General features: G+C 34.5%; 1 protein-coding gene, 1 long non-coding RNA gene and 1 pseudogene across 2 annotated transcripts; all 3 read right to left on the reverse strand.

Moving 5' to 3' along the window:
* The window catches only part of LOC120142296, a 31,649-nt pseudogene extending 21,765 nt beyond the window's left edge, over positions 1-9,884 (reverse strand).
* Positions 9,885-13,447: 3,563 nt separating this feature from the next.
* LOC120142299 lies at positions 13,448-15,091 on the reverse strand. Its single transcript, XR_005517833.1, has 2 exons — positions 14,518-15,091; positions 13,448-13,493 (listed from the first exon to the last, which is right to left on the reverse strand). It is a non-coding gene; the product is annotated as an uncharacterized LOC120142299 (long non-coding RNA).
* A 5,364-nt stretch (positions 15,092-20,455) lies between these two features.
* On the reverse strand, positions 20,456-24,001 carry LOC120142297 (BEL1-like homeodomain protein 8). The gene is made up of 4 exons (XM_039157029.1): positions 22,826-24,001; positions 21,531-21,922; positions 21,380-21,440; positions 20,456-21,246 (listed from the first exon to the last, which is right to left on the reverse strand). Exons 1-4 carry the CDS (start codon positions 23,963-23,965, stop codon positions 20,884-20,886), a joined length of 1,956 nt encoding a protein of 651 aa, XP_039012960.1. The 5' UTR covers positions 23,966-24,001; the 3' UTR covers positions 20,456-20,883.
* Positions 24,002-27,329: the final 3,328 nt, after the last annotated feature.

Raw genomic sequence — 27,329 nt, forward strand, 5'->3', positions numbered from 1 at the left:
CCCAACATTCAGAAGTGATTCAAGGTGTATTTAAACAAGTTCTGAAGCCTTTGATCAATAAAAAATCATAGAGAAACAAGAGAGAAAGCATCAAACACCAAGTTTGTGCAAATCAAGCCAATTTTCCTTTCAATATTCATTTTGCTTTCAAAGAACACCATTTGTGCTCATTTGTAATTATTTGTGAGTGTTCTTTTCTTGTTCTAGAATTGTGCAAACATCTTACCTTGTGAGGTTTTCCTTGTAAGTTTGCAAATTTGTGTATTTCTCTTTGAAAAAGAGTGTGCTCAAGAATTTGGGGTATAATTCTTGAGGGAGCCGTAAGGTTACTCTTTGTCCTCAAAAGAAAGAAAAAATTAGTGAATTTGTTGGAAAATCCTTAGTGTGGATAGCTAAGGTAGTGGACGTAGACTTTGGTTGATAAAGTCGAACCACTCTAAATCGATGTGCAATTACTTTCAATTTTCTGCAAAAGCTTCCACCAAAATTTTAATTGTCAATTCACCCCCCTCTGGCCGATTCGTCAATCGATTAACTCAACAAAATTCAAATTCATGGTACCTTGATAGTGGATGCTCAAGACACATGACCAGAGACAAAAGCCGGCTCATTGAGCTTAACGCCAAAAATAGAGAAGTGACTTTTGGTGATGATTCAAAAGGTCACATTGAAGGTATAGGTACTATAGGTAATACCTCTTCCATTAAAATTAAAAATGTTTTATATGTGAATGGATTAAAGCATAATCTCTTGAGTATTAGTCAATTTTGTGATAAGGTATTCAAAGTCATATTTGAAACTAATGGTTGTAAAGTTATTGATATTGCATCTAATCAGATTATGCTTGTTGTTCATAGAATAGGAAACATTTACATGGTGCATTTAGACTCTATTGTTATGACTAATTTATTCCTAGTTGCTAAGGATGACCATGATAGTTGGTTATGGCATAGAAGACTAGGACATGCTAGTATGAGTGTTTTGCAACGGCTAATTCAAGGTGATTTAGTTCGAGGGTTGCCTAAACTAAAGTTTGATAATGATAAAATATGTGATGCTTGTGCTAAAGGAAAACAAAAGCGAGTTTCTTTTAAATCAATTAATGATATATCAACTAGTAGTATTACAATTGATCCATATATATCTTTTTGGGCAAACTAAGACTACTAGCTTGGGTGGAAAACAATATGCATTTGTCTTGGTAGATGACTATTCTAGATATACTTGGGTTCTATTTTTAAGTACTAAAGATGAAGCATTAGAAAAATTCACCACGTTTTCAAAATTAATCCAAAATGAAAAAGGTTACTCTATAACTAGTGTTTGGAGTGATCATGGAACTGAATTTGAAAATCTTGGATTTACTGAGTTTTATGATTCTAACGGTATTAGCCATAATTTTTCAGCATCTAGAACCCCTCAACAATATGGAGTTGTTGAGAGAAAAAATCAAACTTTAGAAGAAATGGCTAGAACCATGCTTTGTGAAAACAATTTGCCAAAATATTTTTGGGTGGAAGCCACAAATACCGCTTGTTATGTTATTAATCGAGTAATGATTAGGCCTATTTTAAAGAAAACTCCATATGAACTTTTCAAAAATAAAAAACCTAACATTAGCTATTTTCATCCTTTTGGATGTAAATGTTTTGTTTTAAACAACGGTAAAGACAATCTTGGCAAATTTGATGCTAAAAGTGATGAAGAAATTTTTCTGGGTTATTCCTTAAATTCTAAAGCTTATCAAGTATTTAATAAAAGAACTTTAGTTGTAGAAGAGTCTATACATGTTGTTTTCGATGATAATCCCCTTCCGAGAAAGGATTCTTGTGTGAATGATGATGTAGGTGTTATAAATACAAATGACGTTAGACATGACGTTGGAGAACCATCATCAAAGGAAGAAACAAAAAAATGAGGAAACTCGTGATCCTTTTGAGAATCCAACCATTGAAGAAAGGGAAGTATCTTATCCAGGAGAGTACAACTATGTCAAGGATGGTAAAATCATAGGTGATCCATCCAAAGAGGTAACAACTCGATCTTCTCTTAGAAATATTTGTAATTATATTGCATTTATCTCATGCATAGAGCCTAAGAATATCAAAGAAGCATTAAATGATGAACATTGGATTGTGGCTATGCAAGAAGAGTTAAATCAATTTGAGAGGAGTAAAGTATGGACATTAGTTGAAAGGCCTAGTAATAAATCTATTGTAGGTACTAGATGGGTATTTAGGAATAAGCTTGATGAAAGTGGTTTATGGTTTAAAACAAGCTTCTAGAGCTTGGTATGAAAGATTGTCAAACTTTTTAATTGAAAAAGGTTTTTTAAAAGGGAAGGTTGACACTACATTGTTTTTAAAGTATAAAGGTAAAGATTTATTAGTAGGTAAAATTTATGTTAATGATATAATATTTAGTTCTACTAATGATGTTCTTTGCCAAGAATTTTCTAAGCTAATGCAAAGCGAATTCGAGATGAGCATGATGGGGGAGCTCTCATTTTTCTTGTGACTCCAAATCAAGCAAAGAAAAGAGGGCATCTTCATCAATCAAGCTAAATACATCAAAGATATGCTCAAAAAGTTTGGACTGGAAAATGGGAAACCTCATGACACTCCAATGAGCTCTTCTACAAAGCTTGACTTGGATGAAGGAGGTAAATGTGTAGATGTTAAATTATATAGGTCAATGATTGGTTCTTTTCTCTATCTAACTGCAAGTAGACCGGACATTATGTTTAGTGTTTGCTTATGTGCTAGATTTCAATCATGCCCTAAGGAATCACATTTAGTAGCTGTTAAAGAATCTTTAGATACCTTAAGGACACTCCTAGTTTAGGACTTTGGTATCCTAGAGACTCTAGCTTTAGCTTGCATGCCTTTTCTGATGTGGATTATGGAGGATGCAAATTAGATAGGAAAAGCACCTCCAGTACTTGTCAATTCCTTGGAAATATATTGATTTCTTGGTTTTCAAAGAAACAAAATTGTGTAGCATTATCTACCACTGAAGTGGAATACATTTCAGCTGGTAGTTGTTGTGCACAAGTTTTATGGATGAAACAACAACTTTTCGACTATGGAATTGAAGTAGATACCATTCCTATCAAGTGTAACAATACTAGTGCTATTTGTCTCACTAAAAATCCCATCCAACACTCTAGAACTAAGCATATTGAAATTAGACATCACTTCATTAGAGACAATGTCTCTAAGGAAGATGTAGTTCTAGAATTTATCGATACTTTGCATCAATTAGCAGATATCTTTACAAAGCCTTTAGACAAGGAACGTTTTTGGAAACTTAGGAGAGAATTAGGTTTAACTGACCTATCTTCACTTAGTGTTTAAAATAATTTTAGCACTTTTAGAATAAATAAAAAAAATATGCTTATAATGGTAATTTTTGATTGCATTCATTGCTATTAGTTAGGGGGAGTTTATGTTGCTTAGTGAAAATTAATTTTATGTTCAAGTGAAATTTAAGGATTAATTTGATTGATTGAACATGATTAATTTTCATTACATGAGTTGCCAATACCACTATAGCTAATTAATTTAGCATTTTGAGTGTTTAAAACAGATTTTTGACATTTTTGTGCTTCATGCATCAATACACCTAATAGTGCATCGATGCATCCTTGAATGTGCATCGATAAACCATGAAGGTGCACTGATGCATCCATCTGGTTTTTTTGGATAAAAACCCTATTTCTTCCTCATTTTCTCAAAACTCTCTTAAAACTCTCTTGGCTGCCGCTCCTCTTTCTCTCTTCACTATCAAAATTCCTCCAAATCCTTGGTTTTTGATCGGAATCTTCAAGATTTTCAATTCCTTATCCTACTTCTATCATCAATTAGTGCAAAACAACACCTCATTCTCATCAATCCGAAATTTTCAAGGTAATATTTCAAAAACCTCTATTTCATTGATTTTTGATCTTAGGACTAATTTAGGTTAGTTCTAGGATGAACATTATATCAGGCATTGATTGTTTGATGATTATAAACTAGATTATACAACCAATTTCATAAAAAACACACAAATTTTCATTAAATTTTTAAATTTTTGAAATTAAAAAAAAATCGAAAATCTGATTTTAGTTTTTTTTAATTTGTTGTTTTTGATTTAATTATGTTGTCTTCATGAAAAACTATACATATTATAATTTTCAAACGTTGTTTTCTAAATAGTTTTTCAAAAACTATGCCCATTAGAATTTGGTTTAGAGAACCTTGAATTATTACGGACTCAATTGAGTTTTGGGATTGATTAAATTGCATACATATGTTTCAATTTGCAGGTTATATTTCTTATTTCGATTCCTAAACCATGTCTAAACCCAAACGCCCTAGAACTTCATCGAGTCGTTCTCGTTCAAACCAACCTCCTAATCACGTTCCTTAACCTCCTAATAGCCTATTAGGATCTTGCTTTAACATGCTTAAGCATTGTAGAGACGAATTGTACTCTAGGTACAAAAATTATTTCCAAACTTATAGAATCCGTGAAGAGCGTATTCCTTCGCTTCAAGCCATGGTTGATATTGACTTTGAATACCTTCCGATTCTTAAAGCTTGGAAGTTTGATAAATTATTTCAACTTAAACCTATCGTCTATCAACAATTGGTCTGCATTTTCTATTCCAATGCGGTGTGTATTCAAAATGAAACTCAATGTGGAACTATAGCCATTAGATCCTATCTTTTAGGCCAATATATTAATATTGACCCCGCGATTATAGCTTCACATTTTGGATTAGATGATGATGGGTTATATAATGAGAATGAAACTGTAGATTATCTCTATGTTCCAAATACAAGTGTTAGTACTCTACGATCTCATCACGATCGTTTTCTTTATCTGATGAGCTCTTGGTGGTTTAGATCATCTGGAGGTAGGTACTCCACTCTTTATATTAGGGATTTGTGGTGGATGCACTGTCTCAAGAATAAGATCAAAATCAATCTACCCCATATTATCTTCAGTCAACTAGTTGATGTCATAAACATTGTTCATTCAAAACATGTCAAAACATTAATTTATGGATGTCTTCTTAGTAACCTCTTTATCAAACTTGGTCTAGACGTCTCTCTCGACAATCCTTGAAGAAAGCAGATTGGAAACAAGACGAGGAAATCGGTCTTTGGGTATTTCGACCCGGTAAGCAAACTCCGGGAGCTAGCTCTTCACGAGCTGCTCCTAGCTCTTCTCGTGCTCCTCCTCCGGCACCAGCTGCTGACGATGATCCTGAGTTTCAACAACTTATGCAAAATATCGATGATCACGTTCCAGACGATGAGCCTGCACCAGAACCGATACGGCAAGAAGATCAAATGCCACCATATTTTCGATCCTTCTTGGAGTCGTTTGATCTAAGGTTTGCCTCCATGGAGTTTCAGATTACTGAGTTTCAGCGGGAGATGCGTGAACGTATGGACGCGCTCACTCTTGAAGTTCGAGCTCATTATCCTCCTCCTCCCGACCCTCCTATGGATTAGACATTTTCCATGCTTTCTTGTTTTTTAAAACTTGAATTGATTTTGATATTTCTGGATTGTTTGTTTTGGATTGTTTAATGTTTGAATTTGTTATGGTTTGGATGATTGGATTTTGAACTTAATATATATATATTTAGTTTGGTTGAATTTTCTTATTTTTGCATCATTAGATATATATGACCAATTATGCAATTTCACATTTGTTTATGAATATTGAATATGGAACTAATGGCTAATCTCTCTTTTGATTGTGATCTTAACAGCTTAAGCTATATATATATTTAATCAATTGGCTATGTTTTTCAAAACCTTGTTTACAAACGGTTTTTAAATCTTTTTGATTTAACAAAAAGGGGGAGAAATATTAAGTGTTAAAAGAGAGAAGTGCTATAGTAAGGGGAAGTAATTTTCAAAATTGATTTCAAATTTTTAGAAAATCTTAAAATAACACAAATGTTTTGATATATCAAAAAGGGAGAGATTGTTGAAAACATTTTTGTGTTTCGATATAACAAATTAAGATTAAATGAATTTTAAGATTTTACAAATGATTTTCTAAGTATATTCGATTTAATTAATCGAATATCAAATTATTACTCCAAGTCTTTCAAGTTCAAATTCAAATCTTACTAAATGTGTAAAATTGTGTTTTATACTTAATATATTTTTGAAACAATTTTCACAAAGTATTTTGAACCAAAATCAAGCCTAAAATCAAATTTTCAGAGTGATGCACCAATCATGCATCGATGCACCATGAATTAAATCGAACATCGAATGCATTTCATGCACTGATGCACATACCATGCACCGATGCACTGAGGATTTTATGAAAACATCGAATGCATTTGATGCATCGATGCACCAGCCATGCATCGATGCACTCTGGCTATTTTGAAACATCGAATGCACTTGATGCATTGATGCACTCTTAGTACACCGATGCACTGAGAGTCCAACGGTCAAAATATTTGAATTTTACAGTGATGTACCGATGCACCTAGGGTATGCATCGATGCACTGACGCTCCCAACTGAATTTATTAATTATTTTCACACTTAAACGGCTCTATTGACTCTACTAAGCATCCCCAACGTTCATAATCATTTGAAGGTGTATTTAAACAAGTTCTGAAGCCATTGATCAAAAACAAGAAAGAAGAAATCATAGAGAAACAAGAGAGAAAGCATCAAACATCAAGTTTGTGCAAATCAAGCCAAATTTCCTTTCAATATTCATTTTTCTTTTAAGAACACAATTTGTGCTCAATTGTAATTATCTTTGAGGGTTCTTATCTTGTTCTAGAATTGTGCAAACATATTGCCTTGTGAGGTTTTCCTTATAAGTTTGCGAATTTGTGTATTTCTCTTTGAAAAAGAGTGTGCTCAAGAATTGTGGTATAATTCTTGAGGGAGTTGTACGGTTACTCTTTGTCCTCAAAAGAAAGAACAAATTAGTAAATTTGTTGAAAAATCCTTAGTGTGGATAGCTAAGGTAGTGGACGTAGATTTTGGTTGAGAAAGTCGAACCACTCTAAATCGTTGTGCAAATCTTTTCAATTTTCTACAAAAGCTTCCACCAAAATTTTAATTGCCAATTCACCCCCATCTTGGCCGATTCTGTCGATCGATTAACTCAACAAAAATTGTCATGCCTTAAAGACTCAAATCTAGACACAAGGAAAGAGCAATTCGTAGAAGAAATTCTCATAAACCAACACACATGAATAATCACTCCATCAATCTTTTCGAAATCAAAATGCAATAGGATCTAATACCCTCACATTGGATTCACTCAATACGCTCGAAGTGTTTAGGGTGTCAATAAACTCTCAAGCCAAAACATAGAAATTTTTTACCATAAGCTTGTTAACCTATCATATCCCCACCACTAGTCAATGAATTGAATGCATAAAAACTTCAGGGTGTAATGGGGTTTAGGTGAGGTTTGGTAGGATATGAATTTGTGTTGTTTTATTGAAGGAGTCATACAAACTTATCCACATGGAACTCAAATGTTCTCTTCAAGCCACATAACATTTTTTCTTTTTCTTTTCCTTTTTTTCCTTTTTTTCTCAATGAATGAGATTGCAACTCTAATCACTGTATTCCAACATCTTCCGATCTTTTCAAGATAATTTGAATTCCCATGTGAGGAAGCTCATACAATCCTTCAATTAAAGGTTCAAAAGAGGGGAAATTAACAAAAAAGATTTGATATTTGCTTGTACCATGGTTAATTTCAAACAAAAAAGCTCAGGCTCAAAATTAGCTTTCTAAGGGTGATAATCAGGGTAGGCTCTTTACGAAAGCTAAAAGTGTTTTACCTAAATGCCCTTATCGTTCTTGATGCATCTAATTCTAAAATGTGGTCTTCGACATGTATAGCAAAGCAAGTTCTATAAAAATTAACTATGTATGGCAATCACTCAATCAAGAAATAGAGCATGCTGAAAATGAGTGCTCATTGGCCCAAAAACTCGCAAAAAGGGTAAACATGTATTAAATCCCACACATTGTTCATTCAATCAGTCATCAAGAGTAATCAACAAGTGTGCAGCAAATAAGAACTCAACTAATCAAGCTAATCCCCTATTATGCTTCAACTTAATTTGATAATTCAAAACAATCCAAATCATGTAAGGACAAACATCGAAAGAATCTGGAATTTGAAGAGAAAAAAAATCAAAAAAAAGAACTAAAGCATACTTGTTTTTTTCAAAAATTGAAGCAAAATTATGCTCAAAGCAAAACCATGTATGAAATACTCTCCCCCACATTTAATCCATACATTGTCCTCAATGTATAAAAAATAAATACTCAAAAATCATAAAAGAATAAGAGTATAAAACTCCCCTAAAAATGTTGAGCATCAACCATAATATTTGTAACGAGATGGGGGTAAAGGGGATGTGCGTCGGCTATATTGATTCTTGGACTGAGCGGAGACGTGGGTCGGGTGGAACAGAGATGGAGACTAGTGGCGCGCATTCTTTTGAAGGAGCACAAAAAATAAAGAAAAGATAAGGCACATTTTAAAAAGTTTCTTTGAATCTTTCTTCCTAAACCAGAAGTGGTGTTGAGTTTAGACGTGGGCACGTCTTATACAAAAACATCTTCAAGATAGTGAGACACTTTAGGAATAATTCTGCCTTTGTAAGGCGTGCCCACGGGTTACAAAAATTCATCTTCTGACTTAAAGAAGAAAACAAGATTAATTGTACTTTGAAAAATCAAGGAAAAAAATAAAAAAAATGAAAATAGAAATTGAAAAAGGAAAAATTGGGTTGCCTCCCAAGAGCGTTTTTCTTTAACGTCTTTGGCTAGACGTTGTAGCTTCTCAATCATCCTAAGTTGGGTACTCCAAAATGATTTGACTAACAGTATGCACCTGAGAACCTTCATAAAAAGGTTTCAAACGACGATCATTGACCTTAAATATTTGACATGTATCCAAACTTTGTGTTTCAACAATAGAGAAATTTTTTCTCCACCCAATAGCTTCCTTGTACTCTCTAAGCATTCGAATCAAACTTTTCTTCTTCTAAGCGAGAGAGTTTGTTGGGAATGATCACCAGAATAGTTTTCTCTTCTCCTAAATATACATGCTTCAGATGATTTAGCAAAGGCTTCGTTTCTAATTTTTGTACTTGCACAAGAGAATGAAGAAGCTTGGTGTGAGAAAGAGGTGACTCAATATAAGATACATCATACCTCATGGGTTTGAGTGATTCTAGTTCTTGGATTGTATCTTGCAAATCAAGATCCAACACAGACTTTTTCATGATTCCCTACAATCCTTCAGAAGTGAAATTCATGTTGAGTGTATCTTTTAACTTGTCATCTTCATTTTGATCAAAAGTTTCATGTTCTAGAGGGTCAATAACATCCATAAAAACAGAGGATACATCACTAGAACATCTCATGGCGTCATAAATATTGAATTTAATAATTTCACCATCAAATTCCATGGTAAGTGTACCATCATCTACATCAATTTTTGTTCTAATTGTTTTCAAAAATGGCCTTCCTAACAAAATTGATGTTGATTTAGAAGAATCATCTTCTTGCATATCAAGCACATGAAAATCTATAGGAAAAACCAATTCATTAACTTACACCAAAACATCCTCTAAAACTCCCTCAGGATATACATTAGATCTATCAGCAAGTTGAAGAATCACTCATGTTTCTTTCAAATAACCAACATTCAGAGATGAATAAATAGAAAGAGTCATGATATTTATTGAGTCTCCTAGATCTAACATTGCTCTCTCAATCCTAATATTACCGAGTTTACAAGGGATAGTAAACATACCTGGATCTTTGCACTTGGGGGTAGTTTTTTCTGGAGGACAGCTGAAACATTCTCCCCCATACTTACCTTTTCATTACCCTTGAGCTTTCTCTTGTTGGTGCATAATTCTTTAAGAACTTTAGCATATCGAGGTACTTGTTTAATTGCATCAAGTAAAGGAATATTTACCTCAATCTTGTGAAATGTCTCAAGAATTTCTTTCTCTTCTGCTTCTTTTCTGGACTTAGCGAATCTAGAGGGGAAATGGGGTTTTATGAAAATTCCTTCGATTTTTCGCTTTTGAGTCCTTTAGGTTGGTCTTTCTGAGTCTGAGGAGAAACAACTTCCTTTTTAGTTTCTTCCTCTAAGGCTCTCCCTTGTGCCAATGGACTAGGTTCCTTCAACTCCTTTCCACTTCTCAATGTGATTGCACTAACATTTTGCTTTGGATTAACAATGGTTTGTGAAGGTAACTTACCTTGGGATTCTAATCGACTCACGGAGGATGCCAATTGACTCATTTGATTCTCCAAATTTTGTATGTTTATTCTTGTCTCTTACTGAAATTGTTGTGTATTAGTTGCAAGTGATTTGACAATTTCTTGTAGAGACATACCTGGCTTTGAAAAAGACTGTTCAGGTGGAAAGCGCTGGGATTGTGATGGTCTTGGTCCATAGCTAAGGTTAGGATGATCCCTCCATCCTGGATTATAGGTATTTAAGTAAAGATCATATTTCCTTTGTGGAGGATCAGGAAACCTTCCAACTGCATTGGCGTACTCATGAGAATCATCTTGAAGTGTAGGGCACATGTCAGTTGGGTGACCGATCGCAGCACATATCCCACAAGCTTTCACTTGCTGTGTTTTTCCTACAACTAGTTGTTGAACAAGGAAGGTGAGATGCGATAATTGATGTTCAATGGAGGATGAACCTACCTCATTCACCCTTCTTGAAGATGTGTCTTGCCTAAAGCCAAATTGTTGTGAATTCGCTGCCATGATGGAGATCAATTCCCTAGCATTGTGAGGAGTCTTATTCACTATGGCACCTCAACTGGCTGCATTCATCATCTTCCTCTCCATGGGTAGTAGTCCCTCATAGAAATATTGGATGAGAAGTTGCTCAGAAATCTCATGTTGAGGGAAGCTGGCACACAGTCGTTTGAATCGTTCCCAATACTCGTGAAGGGTCTTAGTATATTTTTGTTTTATTCCACATATCTCCCTTAGAATTCCAGTGGCTCTTGAAGCATGAAAAAACTTATTAAGAAACATCCTTATAATCTCAGCCCAAGTAGTTACAGAACCAGAGGGTAAATAGAAGAGCCAATCTTTAGCTCTATCGGCTAGCGAGAACAGAAAAGCACGCAATTTTATCTGCTCTTCAGTCACTCCTTGCGGTCTCACACTTGAACATACCACGTGGAATTCCTTCAAATTCTTATGAGGATCTTCATTCTCAAGTCCATAAAAAGTATGCAACAAATGAATCAAACCAGATTTTAATTCAAAAGCTACCTCCAAAGCTGGGTAGTCAATGCAGAGCGGTTGTTGATTCACATTTGATGCAGTCAATTCTCTTAGAGTTCTTCTCCGTTGGCCATTATTCCTTCTATTTCAGAATCTTTGGATGAATCAACCAAGTTGAGTGCAGATTTCGATTCAGGGGATGAAGAATAAGAAGCTTGTTTGTTGCGCAAGTTTGTTTCTTTTCTTAACCTGCGAGCGGTCTTCTCAATTTCAGGATCGTATTGGAGTTCACCTGCACGAGAAGAATGGGGCATTAAAATACGTCTAAATGACACCAATCCCCGGTAACGGCGCCAAAAATTTGGTGGGTGTCGAATCCAACAAATAATAATACTTGCTTTTAGAAATATAAATTGTAGTAGCGATAAGCAAGGTCGAATCCACAGGGATTGAGTAGACTTATTTTAATGAAAATTAAAGAAAAGAAAAGGGGTTGTGAAATTAAGAAAAATAAAGAGAAAAAGCAATTATAATAAACTAAGAATTTAGAGAGATCAATATCAAGCAAATATCCAACTAAAGGTATAATTTCATAATTGGTTCAGAGAATTGATCATAGATGCAATGATAAAATCTTTTACTCTTCACTAAATTGGTTATGGTTATTGAGAAGCTCTAACAATCTGTCTCTCCTTAGTTTCTCGATAATCAAGAGAAGCTCTTTGATTATTTCCCTTGTTAATGAACAACCCTAGACAAGCTCTTATGATTTAATCCACCAACAGCATTAACCACTAGAGGGACCACCAATTCTAGCCAACGGATACACAAGCTCGATTCATTTAGACTAGGTTATATATCTTCATAACATAATCAAAATCAAATATGTTACTTTACCACTAATATTAGAACGTTTAAATAATTACGGATTTAAAGTTCTAAATGGCAATTTATCAACTTGATAATTGAACAACAGGCCCTTTGCACAATCAATCAATATAATAATTCTTAATAAGAACATAAAATATATAAATAGCAAAGAAGTAAAAGAACAATGAAAATTATTTAGATCTCACAATCCTTGAAGAACCAAAACTTCAATTATCCTCCAGTTGAAACAAAAGTATTTAGCTACTCATAATTGAAAGAACACCAAAAGAAAAACTTAAAGAAAACTTAATGAAAGACTTGATGCCCTAGCTCCCTTTTTATAAGGATTTTCCTACTCTAGATAAGGAAGTTTCCCTTGAAGAAAATCCCACAAAAATAGAAGTTTTAAATGCCCTCATCCTTTTCTAAAGATAAGAATAATTCAAAAGAGTCTTCCAGCCGTCATTAAACTCTTTTTCCCTTGTAAATTCGTAACTCTAATTTAGGGTTGTACGAATGGTAAAGCGCGCCCACGCCTTAACTGAAGACTTCTTCTGCGATAGCTCAGGATAAATAAATCGTGCCCACGCATTATGTGAAAACCTCTTCTGGTCTTGCCAACTTCTTGAATTCCGATTTTTCTTCCTTAATTTAGAGATTTTGTGAAGATCATGTTAATCATTAGATTTTAAACTTGTTTTATCCAAATCTTCAAACTAATCCACAAAATACGAAATATAATCAAAATCCATGATTTAAGCAATTTTAGTTTTTCAAATATGAGGAAAATATCATAGAATATATGTCTAATATGCATTTTATCAGGTAATGAGACACACAAGAACAACTTCCACTTCAAGCTTCATTTATTCCAATCTGAACACCAAGCTGTTGAAATAATATCAAGTTATCTCTATGTACATTTCCGGACATACACTGCTTCAACAAAGTGAAATCATCCATGCAATTCAAAGCAATGTAACTGAAAACAATGAGAGGACTAGATAGGTATAACTGGATCTTAATTCTGAGCCAAAAACCAAAAGCCAGAAGAATTGCTTTGTCGAAAAAACATAAGTGGATTCCCTTTAATATGCAAAATGCTCAAGTTATTCTAGTCTGCGTGAACAAAACGGCAGACTGAAACCTCAGTTTTGCTAGAAAACATAATCTTAAGTATCGAATAGATTCACCAGATGCATCTCAAAGCATAACTAACATTAAGTAACGAGTTCCACAACCAGTTAAACATGAAAAGAGAAAACTCCAAAATCATATGCATAATACAGTAGTTTATACAAACCTTCATTAGGAGCCAGGGGTATTGTTCGTGCAAATTGCCTCCAATCTGCCAAAAGTGAAGAATTCATGCAACAAAGGAGGTAATAATCAAATGGAATCAACGATACTATATTTTGCGTATGAAAAGATCGGCTGGAAATTGTAAAAGAGATATGAAGATCACGTATGATATAACACTGGAAACTCAAACCAAGTAAAAACTATGCTCTTCCATTGATACCCAAACTCTCGATATGATGGCAAGAATATCAGAGAAGCAAATAAATATATCATAATGGGTACTGACAAATTCATGGTAGGCCAACAAGTCTAAAGCTGCTAATTCTAATTCTTTAACCCCCCCAAGGCAGTCAAGTAAAGCAAGCTAGCAAGGAACAAGTAATAACCATGTTCAAATATACTCGGTACTATCAGTAAATCATATAACAAGCTTCAGAAACTTCATAGCATCTATCTACAGTCCCAGACAGCAAAAACTGAAGAAAAGTAAGAAAAGGCCTCCAATGCATATAAAAGGCAAAACACATTAAGGCTTACCTTATTAGCTGCCGTATTATAGTTACTTCAACTATTAAATACACATGGTCTACATGACACCAAATGATGAATTATATGGCATCAAAGGCTTTTACTTTACCTCCCTCTCACAGTCGGAGACATGATTTTATAAGGGTTGAACTTATAATTTTAAAAGCGACCAACTTATAATATTTTAGAAACGAAAATAAATTTAATAGAAAATACAAAAAATATTTAAATTAGAAGTGCGAAAACAAATTGTCACTGGAAGATGAAAAACATATCAATATATGAGAATTTAAAATATTTTAGTAATGATACCACCACCCTCTCATCCCTGTCTCCTCCCCTACCCACTTCAGAAACAACTGCATTAACGGGGGTAGAATGGACACCTACTACTAGCCAGAATTCAACATGCTACTCCACTCCAAGCAGATTTTAAACAACACCAGAAGTGAAATAAACTTCTTTTAGACCAAAAACAATCACCCAAACTAAAGAGAAAGTACAACAAACTAGAATAAATGATAGGGTGTTTAAGTTCAAACCTGGGAATTAAACTAGAGAAGAAGGAAGAGGTGAAGAGAAGCCAGCAAGCATAAATTCCCGAGAGAAGCTATAAGAAATTATGGATAATTCATTATATTCACAAATGCAATCATACCAATAAGAGATAATAGTAATAAATTGGAACAAACAAAGAAAAAGAAAAAAGGTGGCAAATTTTCAATGAGAAGAGACATAACAGCACAAATAAGAAAAAGGGACAAAGACTGAAGATGTTCAGATTATATATATATATATAAGCATTCAGAAAATAGGATAATAGAGACAAACAAACACATCAACCACCTTTCTGAAAGCTACGCATTTGCCAACACGAAAATGACTCCCCAACCATTTTAGGATTAATGGGTTCTTGGCAAAATTAAAAGAACCCAAGAAAGCTTAGAACGTTACCAATTTGGCAACCGATAGAAACTAAAGAAAGAAACTTGGCTTAGCTTCAAAGATTTTACTGCTACTGAATACGTTGGGAAATGTTAAAGCGACATCTGTAAAATGTAAAGTTGGAACTTCAACGTTGTTGTTTATGGTAAGGTCCCCCTACCTTTTGTTCGGTGTCGTTTTCCGGATTACGCGGGGAGGGGGGCAAAGTTGACATAGACCGTTGGATCAAAGAATATTAATCATTATGATCACGTGGTCCATATTAGAATTAAAAGGATATTCATTATTTTATGTAGGTAATCTAAATTGTAAACGTCATTAGATTAATAATTACCCATCAAAGTGTAATTACAAAAGAAGCAAAAGCTAAAAAGTCATTAAGAAATCACCAAAATTTGGCGCACCTAAACCAATCTGCTTTGAGAAAATAATGGCTTCTATGTTACATAGGGGACAAAAACTTAATAATTTTAACGAAAGGCTTCTATTTAGTGTATGGTGAGTATATATATATATATATATATTGAATATGCTAAATAATTTAAACTCGTTGGTCATGTTTTCAACGTGTTATTTTGTTGTTCTTTCTAAAGATCTTAAATTTAAATAGTTATATTTACAAGATATGTATATGTTATTAATGATTAAAAAAGATTTTAAACATATGTTACACTATAATCGTATTATATTATTAAAAAAACATGTTACTCTCTACCACCAAATTTTCGCGCCATTTCCCTTGTGATTTAGTAGCTGATACAGTGTCTTGGACGTTTGGACCATCCCTTGCAGATCCCGAGTGTGAGTGTGGGTGTGGGTGTGGGTGGCTGCTGATGTGCTTCATTTGGTCTTAGGGTTCTTTGTTTTCTTGGGCTCATGTGGACTATTCTTTTCTTTATGGGCCACAATTGAAACCACCTCTTTCTCAACCACACCACCCAACTTAACAAAGAAAAGGAGGGGCACAAAAGTTATAAGGAAATGGTTATATATATATATATATATATATTCCAACCCAAGGGACTCGACTGAACTTGATCAACTCAAACATTTTCGAGCTCAAAAAACCTTCAACGGGATCCAGTTTTTTAGGTATCACTGTATATTTTTTGACATCACCATGCAATATGCATCAATGAATCCACTCATAATGTGGAATTTTCCTATTATGTCTTAATTCCAATGTGGACAAAAGAGTTTCTTTCAATTTCATCATTTCAATCCGCTTTTCAAAACAACTTGTATGAATTAATATGGTCATCCCACATAATCTTGCCTCATCTGGTGGAGACCCCATCACCAAATTTATGTTGCTTCTCTACAATATCAATGGCATGAACCCTATCCTTTCCCCTTATTAAGGTTTCGTTTTTCTTATCAGACACTTGATTCCTTTGCTGATACTTTCTTCTTAGACTGGTGAAGCAACTAATGGGTGCAAGAATGAGGCTTTTGGCTCTTTCTTTAACAATACTGATGATGATGACTTCCTTCTTGGCCTCAAAGGTTATAAAAAAGGATTTGCCGAAGCATGAACACGTCGTTGTCAATGGTCGGCGGCTGCTCCTCGACGATTTAAGTGTCAAAAGTAGGTATCCAAAGCAGAGCAGCGTGAACAACCACCATTACATTCCTAGGGAGGACTTCAACAACTACCCTGGTGGCGATGGTTCAGATGGAAGTGGGTAAATTAATTGGATGATCAATTATATATATATAGGGGGAATAAAGTAAACTGGTTATACTTGATGTTTAATAGCTTGTATTCTGGTTTCAGTTGTATCGGTTATGTGTCATTATAATACGTGTAGGATATACATGTAATTGCATGAAAGCATGGCTGCCTGCTTTGCCACAAGATGTTAACCATTGATTCCTAAACAAATAACCTAAAATGTCTTGAACCGGACATAGGATATTGGAATTGTGCTCGGGAGATTAAAAAAGAGAGAATTGAAAATTATAGGGTCCAAACAGTTAACGACGACAACGGTCGTTGTTGACCGATGGTGATCGGAAACGACTGTGGTGAGTGACAATCGAAATCGAGAGACTTGGATTGAGTTCGGGAGTCAAATTGATATTTTATTTAAAGTTTAAGAGTTAAATTAAAAATTAACCTATTTTAATTAATGTGTCACGTCAAACTAACAACTTAACGATGAAAATGTAACAAATGATATTTTTTCTTAAATGTAGGAGTCTTGAAATTTAATTGTAGAAATTCACGAGCAGTTGTTGTCATCTGAACTTCTGTGAAGAGAAAGCCGATGCCGTCTTTCCTAATTCGATCGGAAATTCATGAGACTGTTCTAAATAAGTACCGCTTGAAGCAGAAATAGACGCTATTAATTATCAATTAACAATTGGTGAATTTAACAGTTAAATATAATATATAAGGGAATTATATGACTATGTAGGTGTTAATAGATACTGGTGGGGCACCAACAAAGGCACCAAAGGGCAGACGAATTCTATTCGAATTTGTAAGGTTAAAACTCCTGCTACGCCAACTGTATAGAAGGATACTGACCTTTTTACATTCAGAAGTGGATGGAGCTCATCTGGATATTTTGGGTTGCGAGAAAACAAAGCAAGTTGAACGGTAACAGAGTTAATGCAAAAATGTTGGGTAATTAAGAACCTTATCTGAGAATCCCCTTATCATCGTATTCCATGTTGTTGAATCCCTTTAAATTCCAACTCCTCAAACAGTGTAGCAGCAATAGCACTTTGATTGTTATAAAATCTGGCTTCCTTTCATCTCGCTGAAAAACACCATAGCCAAGTCCAGACATTTGCAATACATGTCAACAAGTGCAGTTCCAACCATAGTATCAAACCATGTCTCAGATTTCAAACAACCCATTAAAGCTATCTGCCAAACTGTAGTAAGAAAGACCTGCGCTGCGGATATACAGAAAAGAACGTAACACAATTAGGTCCCTACTTGACAACGTTCTATCATGTTGTTAAACACCATAATCCAAAACAATAGGTAAAGAATCAACTTGTATGTCAAGTTCAAAACTTCAACAAGTTGGCAAGGCAATAGCTAGAGTGAGTGAATTAAGCTTCCATAATCCAAAACAAATCTCTTTCCACACTATCAAAGCTTCTCTATATCGATAGGAGATGGTGGTGGAGTGATGAATGTTCCTCGTAGTTAAAGAATCAAGTCTACCAAATGGAAAAGTTAATCCATTTTCTTTTGAAGTGTATCGTGTGGTGCATGTATCATATTGTGCCCATTTTCTCTCGAATCCAAAGATCATCGAGTTTAACAAAGCCAAGCTTCGTCAGACAATTCAAAAAACACTTTGAGAGTTCATTCAAAGCATTCCATTTTCATGTGCATATTTGTGAGAGCTGTGGCAACCTAAATGTCATGGAAAAGGAGTTGGCCATGAATTGGACTTGAGCTTGGCACTAGCTTTAGAAGGGAATATAAATTTGTATTAATATCGTAAATATAACCCAAAAAATACATAACAATATTATAATAAGAAATTTATACATTTGATTATGATATAGATTTAAATTTTTGGTATCCTTATTTTTAAAAGAATCTTAATGGTAAATTTATTAATATAGTTTAACTTTAAATGAAAACAAAAAATCATAAACTATATTTATTGAGTTCGTGATATTTTCTGGTGAAACGGAAATTTAACTTGTGTTCAGAAGGTGAAAATGAGTGAATCAGAAATTTTAAAATGCAATAGTCATGGACAACAACGGCTTATGCCGACCAACGATGACAGTGACGAATGACGACCAACGATGGGAGACATCCTCAAATTGATTTTTTTTCTTTAATGTTTAGAGGTCAATATGATATTATAACTAAAATTTGTACTTTATCAAACTATCAAGTGTTATCGACTAAATGACTAAAATGTATGTAACAAACTGATAATGTTAATGATTAAAATTTAATAAATAGATAATATGTAACCAAAATATATTTTTTAAAATTTGACGAATAAGAGTATATAAATTTACAAGAAAAATAATCAATATGAATATTTGTATTTTCATTTTTAAAGAGTGAAAGTGAAAACAAGGGTGTTAAATTCACTGGCCTTGACGCCTCAAACTTTCTCGACTGTTGGAATTTTAGGTGGGCACTCGATAATTTATATAATTTATAATATTATTAATACGAGACAAAATACGTTACAACGACGTTACCCCAATATTACAATATTACAACACTACAACACTAACTGCAGCTAGTTTACAAACACAATCTCGCTATTTTTAAATTTTATTAAGCTCTCTCAAATTTCTCTAGTTTTTCAAAGCTTTCATTCTTTCTCACTTTACATACATTTTAAAACTAATCTACAAACATATTTATAGGTGTAGTAACTGACTTATTTTCAGCTCTGTGGATGCTTCTCAATTTCTCTCTACCGCCTTAATACTTGCTTGCCTTAATTAAATTCCATGTAATTTTGACTTTTCAAAGTCTATTCTTATTTGATAAAAATTGTTTTATGCTAACTCAACATTTAGTGTTGTCACGTTTTTTTCCCTTAATTATTAAGCATGCACTTTTAGCCATCTTTTTTTGACTTTCAAACTTTTAGAATTAAGTTTGATTTCTAACACTCCCTTCAAATTTAATTTTCCATTTCACGATTTTCTCCACTTATCATCTCTAATCGATTCTTCATTTCATGGCAAGTACGCGTTGCTGCGGTTATGTATTCTTCTTTGCTTTTTCGACACCTTGTAGAGTTTTTTGCAAAATCTCTCACGCTTGTTTTGCGATCTTCGCATCAGAAATTTTTTCAAATGTAGATTCGTTTACTCCTTGAAAAATAAAAAAAAAAAACATTACTCTTTTATCTCTTTTCTGAGATTCCTTCAATACTTTTTTTTCTTCATCGGCCAGGACTGCTTCTGTTGCTGCATTTTTAGGCTCGGTGTAACCATCTTCGATAATATCCCAACAATCTTGGGAGCCTAGTAACACCTTCATTTGAATGTTCCAATTATCATAATTCGTCTTTGTCAACTTCGGGATTTGAGATTGAATCATATTAGTCATCTTCTCCACTACGTTAAACTCAAGCCAAGCTCTGAGACCACTTGTTGGAAGCGTAGGTGGACTCTCGAGTAATTTATGTAACTCGAAATATTATTAATACGAGACAAAATACGTTACAACGACGTTACCCCAATATTACAATACTATAACACTATAACACTAATTACGGCTAATTTACAAATACAACCTCGTTATTTTAAGCTTTACTAAGCTCTCTCAAATTTCTCTAATTTTTCTAAGCTTTCATTCTTTTTCACTTTACATACATTTTAAAATTAATCTAAATACATAGGTATAGCAACCGCCATTTTATTTTCAAACTTCTAGAATTAAGTTTGATTACTTTACAAGTTGAGCATTAAGAAAATGGCATTGAACTCCATTCTTGTAATTTACCCGGTTTAGTCAATCTTTCTGAGCCTCAAAAACAAACATGTTGGCATACATCAATTATCTGAAGAACTAAACCAAATCTCTTCCCACAACTGCATTACAAATGGAGTGCCACAAACAACTTATTAAAGCATCATTACAAAATCAACATGATTTCTTACTACCAAGTATCAATCATTGCATTTTGTCACCTCTTTCATTCAACTCTGTATTAGTATCACTAACAAATACGTTCAGGCTGGCCTGCAACCGTGTATCACCAGTTTCACCACATTTTCAAATTTTATTGCGAGGAATAGCTAGGCTAAGCTGCCACCGCTCCACTCATTTCATCTTCAGTAAGATCGACATAAGCTCAACCGACAAAGTCGTGAATCATTTGGCCGCCGAATTGCTGCCGAAGCTGGTCCTCGTGCTGTTGATATTGCTGCTCTTGCTGTTGGAGTACTTGTGCACTTTCTACCCCATGTCTGAGTCCCAAGGTAAGTGACACAGCTCCAAGCCCCCCCATCTACAGCCTACTTTGCTCGTATGGTGCAAAACTCATCATCGCACCATCCATGCTTGTTGGGATATGAAAATCTATACTTGAAAATTTCTCATTCTCGTGATACCAGCGTTCAACATCATGCGCATCTCCCGTTATCCCAACAGAAGCCATATCCGAGCAAGCCAATTGTTTGTCGGACATTGCGTTTATACATGAGCTGTTGATGGATAAGTCTTCGTTGGGTCGAATGGTTCTAGTAGATTTTGCTTCGGTTTTGCTAGAGCTCTGGATGCATTCTGCCAATCCTTTGCTCTCAAGCATGTGTATTTCTTCGACCATCGGTTTCCAGATACGAACTCGTGCATTTATGAACCAGTTAGAAACCTGAGTTCAGAAATCAAATTGTTGACACCATGAAAACAAGTCAATCACACTTAACGGTGCTACATTCCAATTCAATCACACTATACTGTTAGACCAAATGCTTAACACAACAAACAGGAAGCAGTGAGCCCACCTGGTTTCGAGAAAGACCGGTTTGAGTGGCCAACATGTGCTTATCCGTGTCTGTGGGGTACCTATAAAAGAAAAAACAGATACAGAAATTCACACCAAATTACATAACTGAGAGGCCATACGAAAATGAAAAGGAAGAACAGTTGACTTACGGATGGAGAAAATGTTCAAACAGCCAAGCTCTAAGGATTGCCACCGCACATTCCGGTAGGCCTCTCTGGGGCCTCCAGCCTTGTTGTTGGGGTTCATGGAAGCCCAGGTTAACCCCACTAGATTTCTGAACCCCATACTTCAGCCTGGATAAATTTATATCACCTTTGCTAGTGCTAGCACCAGTAGTTGGGGACAATAAATCCTCCCCCGGGGCTCTAGATAAGTGCCTGAAACGGTCCGAGATAGTGTTCCCTAGGCACCAAAAGTTCCTTTCTACGGTCTTAAGAACCAAGGAAACATAGGGAGTGGCAGCACTAAGACCAGCTACGGATTCGAAAGAAGAAACCACCATTTGGATCTGCTGATAGTATAGCTTGTATCGTCTGCAAACCTTTCAATGGTGCAGCATAGAGAAGTTCTCATTAGAGTAAAACCTTTCGCTAGCATTACTTAAAAGTAAAATGTTAAAACGAAGAACGCAATCAACTATCTCGATGAATAATGATTCTCTACTTGGATTAGATCTAAAATAAATAATGGAAGAACAGGGATTTCACTGTATCATTAACTTTTTTTATCAAAGTTGGCCAAATTAGGAAAACCAATAGCAATGCAGATATGAAGGCAAGAGGACAACTTATTGGTGTTGAAACTTCAAATCGAAATGTCATTTTGATTTGATGGTATACAAAGACTAAAAGTGATTTGATGGTAGCAACAAATTCTTGTCTTATAATGACATAAATTTCATTGATAGTTGTGAGGTCGGATAAATTTCATTCATCGTCAACTCCTTGTTGTAAGAACTCAATTTCCTATCAATGTAAAAGGTCCAACAGCAAGAAATGAAACTAGCCCTTCATCCAAATTATGGTTACAACATTCCATTCATTGAAATTCTCTGGACTTAAGCCTAAACTATAATCCTTGTAATTTCAATCAGTAATCATCTAATATAAAAATTCCTTTTGCGTTAGTCATCTAAGGTGTTAAAGGACAATTGCTTTTTACTGTTGATTTACCTTGATGTGTCACCTTCCATTTCACAATTTTTGGATCTTTTCTTTAAATCCAAACACAGATAAATAGCACACAGGATGTAATTCCTCAGTTGCATATATACATGCATTACAATCAATACATAAATAAAATATGCAAGGCCTTAATTAATGTTAAATGGCTGCAAAATAAACATGTATGATGGTTTCCTCCATAAATGTTTCATTAATAAAGATGCCGATAATAACTGAATGAAAGATAACACATAAATGAGAAAAGAAAACTGATAACCAACCTCCTGCTGCAGATATAAAAGCTTTGCCTTCTTGTGTTGATAGTCAGGCCAACAAGAGCCGCTCCCAATGCCAACATCAGCATTACTAATTTCATTAGAGCTGCATAGACCGGAGATATTTTCCTTAATAGCTCCATCTTCCATATCAATTGCATTGGCAGCATAAGCCGAGGCTGAATCGCCTACGCCATCAGAGACACCCTCCGATGTCACACAAACTTTACCAAGCTTTGAATTGGTCATGTGGCAGTATTGATCTAACAGTTCTTGTGCCGGTTTAAGAAACCTTGAATTCTTAAGAATTGTTGCATATCCGGTGAATGGACCTAGGGGGTGAACATAAGTTGAAATTCCGCTACCTTTACTGATTGCAGACGGCTTCGGAAACGAATTTAAGGCACGAGAACCAGACTGATCCTCTGTGAATTGAGCCGAACCACAAATTTTTGATTCGGGGTTCGACGAAAGAGTTAGAGATAGCCCTTGGGTAGTATTAGTGGCATCACCCCACTGTGGGCAATGCTCTAAAAGGGACCTATTAGCCCAAGCACCAGCGTTATCAAAATGCAAAGCACTTGCTTGATGTCCTACAGAAGCCATTTCCGGTCCCTGAGTATCCACAGATGGTGTAGTAACGTCATAAAGTGAAGATGAAACAAACTGCAATTCCTCACAATGCCTTTTGCTATCATGGCTACAAAACTCAGTCCCGGGATACTGCATATTTGCACATATGTTGCTTTCCCTCGCACTATTTGACAACACTTCCCCAACAACCCTCGCACTATTTGACAACACTTCCCCAACAAACATAGGGTGATGATCGTTTTCTCTACCGGCTAATCCACTTGCATAACCCACCATCGGATCGCCACAACTTTGTAGGCCACCAGAGATTTTAGAACATGGATGAACATGGATGATACCTGAAGAAACAACAGTTGGTTCGTAAAGCAAATTAGCATTTCTATCGTTACGAACTTGAACAAGATTTGGGTTCAGCCCCGAATGGACCGAGGAACCTTGCTCCAAACTGTTGTGGAAATCCTCCAAATGGTGAACCCTCAACTTATCTCGTCGGCTTTGTTGTGCTATATGCAGTTCGGGTTTAAACTGGCTTGTGTCCATAACCAAACTCATGCAAAGCTAGCTTTAAAGAGGGAAGTGAAACAACAGTTCAACAATCAGAGGGTAAAAAACAAAACAAAAAAACAACGAATATAAAACAGAAGAAAAAAACAAACGAAACACAGAGATCAGACTGAAAGGAAAGAGAGAGAAAACACAGTGGAGAAATAAAGTTACCGTGTTTTCTATTTTCTAAAGAGAAATCATCTAACGCCTAGACTACTAAAAGTACAAGTAAATGGCAATAATAAGCTTCACGTCAACCTGTGGAATATAAACCCTAATTTTTCAAAGCCAACAAAGCCCAGGGTTCCTATCAGTTGCAAGCTCTACTGAAAAACACTCAACTTTTTAAGGCTTAGATCTAATAAAATAACATCAATACTGGAGAATCTTTTGCTTATATTTTCCAACGAACGACATATATGCATGTAGAAAATGTTTTAATAAGAAGCTATGAAATAAGAAGGCGACGACTAAACTGAACATCCACCAACCAAGAAAATGATCCAGCAGCTAGACTAACTTAATAGCAATTAATGGAGTAATAGTTATTTTTTAAATAAAGCAAAATAAGACATTTTTTCCATGAAAGGTTACCTTTTTCAATATACCTTTTGTGTTATTAAGCTGTTAGATCTCAAATATATGAACTTAAAAAAAATCTTGTCAAGGTGTGGAATTTTCCTGCAAGAAAAATATTGAATAGAAAAGGAAGAAGAAATAAGTTTGAGAGGAACAATAAATGTGGAAAAAGAAGGATAAATTTGTGTTTTGAATTGAAAGGTGGTGAATCTTCAAGAATTGAATTCTTATGTCCCCTGGTAGGGTCCCCTTTGAACCTAATTTTTCATGCTTAAAAGTTAAAGCTACACTACGTGGGGCGGGGTTTAGATGAACCAGCCTTAATTAGGTTAATTACCAAAAGTAATCATTCTTTTTAGAATAAGATTTTCTACCTTTAATCATCAACCTTGTAACAGCTCCTTTTTTATTTAATTTTCTTTTTTTGCAAAAAATAAAAACTTTTGTTTACTAACAGTAAATTCCATATAGGTATAACATTAAAATTATAAAGATAACCCTAAATTTAAAAAATTAATAAAAGAATAATAAAATTCCTACTTTATTAAAGGGAAAAGCATAAATTTGATATGCACGAATTTATTCATTTTATTTACTGAACAATTGTATATATAAATTATATCTGCATTTATCACCTAAAGTTATTTGATTATTTTTAAAAAAATATATTTAATATATTATTTTTATTAAAATAAAATAATATATAATTATTAGAGATAAAACAAAATTTTATGTTAATAGTAAACATTCAAATTTAAAAAAAACATATAACATTTTTAAAATAAAACATATTTCAAACAAAATTATAAAAATATATTTAAAAGCATTTAAAAAATGATAGATACTATCTGCTCCTCTCAGTCCATTTCTAATAATTATATATAATAATTTTAGTAAGCATCATGAACCATTTACTAAAATTAATCTTTAATAAATAAACAGAAATTAATACAAGTTGTAAGTAATTTTATATCATTTAAATATTTTTCATGTCTAAAAATTTATGTATCTAAAAATATTTTTCTTAAAAAACTCACTCACCAAAAAATTATCATTTTAAAGTATCATAATACTTTTTACTAAACCTAGATAATATTTTAATGTACAACTAAAATAATATGAATAAAATAATATTTTAAATTATATCAATTTAAAATATTCTAATTTTTATAATATTTTGATCATATTTACTTTTATTATTTTTTAATCTTAAATTATGAAGTTATAACTCTTTTAACTTATTTTGGGGAAAAAAAAGAATGAAGTGTGAGATGGAAGGAATTGATTTGATATGAATCCATAGAACAGAGTTCCGGAACTGTACGGTAACTGGAGATTATGAGGTCAGCAGTAACCGGTTTCTCCTAGGAACTACCGCCCGCATTCCAAGCCGACGCCACGCAATTCCTTGCTTTATTAAACTCTTCTCTTTTTTCCGATTTCCAATAAAATCTCAGTAATATTGAAGGAATAGATTTAAAATAAAAAGCCGGCAACGGCATCTCCTCCTAACATGTACGGCAAAGACAGCCTATCTTTCTCTCTCGCATGAATCTAATGAGGCTCATCTCTTCATGAAGAACCAAATATAATTTAAACAGAAAATAACTTCGGTGATTAAAAATGCCTTATAATATATGATTTTAACTAATTTTTTCCAGATTTACCAAAATGACCAACAAAATCGTAATGAGATCGCTAATTCGCAACGCGATCTCCATTATCGCAAATTCGCGTTGCGATAGTTGGAAATCGCGTTACGATGGTCTACAGTGTCGTTGCGATTTTCCCAATTCGCAATGCGAATAAGTAAATCGCAACGCGAATTGGAAAAATCGCAATGCGATACTGACTATCGCAATGCGATACTTACTATCGCAATACGATAATACAAAATCGCAACGAGATACTGACTTTCGCAACGCGATTCTGACTTTCACAACGCGATTTACATAGCGTCATTCGTATTAACGCGTATTTTTTTTTTCAAATTCCAAACATGAATTTTTTCTTAATAAATCGGAAACTGAACCGTCCACAGTAATCGCAACTCATAACCTCAAACCCAAAATCACAACACTCAGTCCCATCTCCATCTCTCACTCTCTACGGCGAAATCCGTCCCCATCTCCGAAGATTTTCGTCCCCATCGCCGGTGAAATCCCTCACAACCATTCACAGTCAAAAATCCCTCACAATCATTCAGAAATCGCTCACAATCATTCAGAAATCCCTCACAATCATTCAGAACCGTCCAGAGTAATCGCAACTCATAACCTCAAACCCAAAATCACAACACTCAGTCCCATCTCCATCTCTCACTCTCTACGGCGAAATCCGTCCCCATCTCCGAAGATTTCCGTCCCCATCGCCGGCGAAATCCCTCACAACCATTCACAGTCAAAAATCCCTCACAATCATTCAGAAATGGAAAATCAACCTCCGAGGGTTAGTTTTTTTATTTTTATTTTGAAATTTTTGCATTATTTTAGGTTTTTCATATTAAGATTGATGATAAGTTTACTGGTAATTTCAATAATAGATTAACCATTTCACTTAGATTTCTTATTAAATTCATTCGATTGCTGCCAATACTGCTAAACTGTTTAGCCTGTGAAGTTAGTATTTGTCTTTGTTTTGTCTTTTGGTTGAAGTAATGCAGAAGAAGAATAGTTTCGAGAATGAAAATCGCAACGCGGAAATAACTATCGCAATGAGAGAATCGCAACGCGAAATAAAAAACGCAACGCGAAACCAAAATCGCATTGCGATTTTCATTTCGCGTTGCGAT

The sequence above is a fragment of the Hibiscus syriacus genome, unplaced genomic scaffold (genome assembly GCF_006381635.1).
Source record: "Hibiscus syriacus cultivar Baekdansim isolate YM2019G1 unplaced genomic scaffold, ASM638163v2 tig00110821_pilon, whole genome shotgun sequence".
NCBI classification, from domain to species: Eukaryota; Viridiplantae; Streptophyta; class Magnoliopsida; order Malvales; family Malvaceae; genus Hibiscus; species Hibiscus syriacus.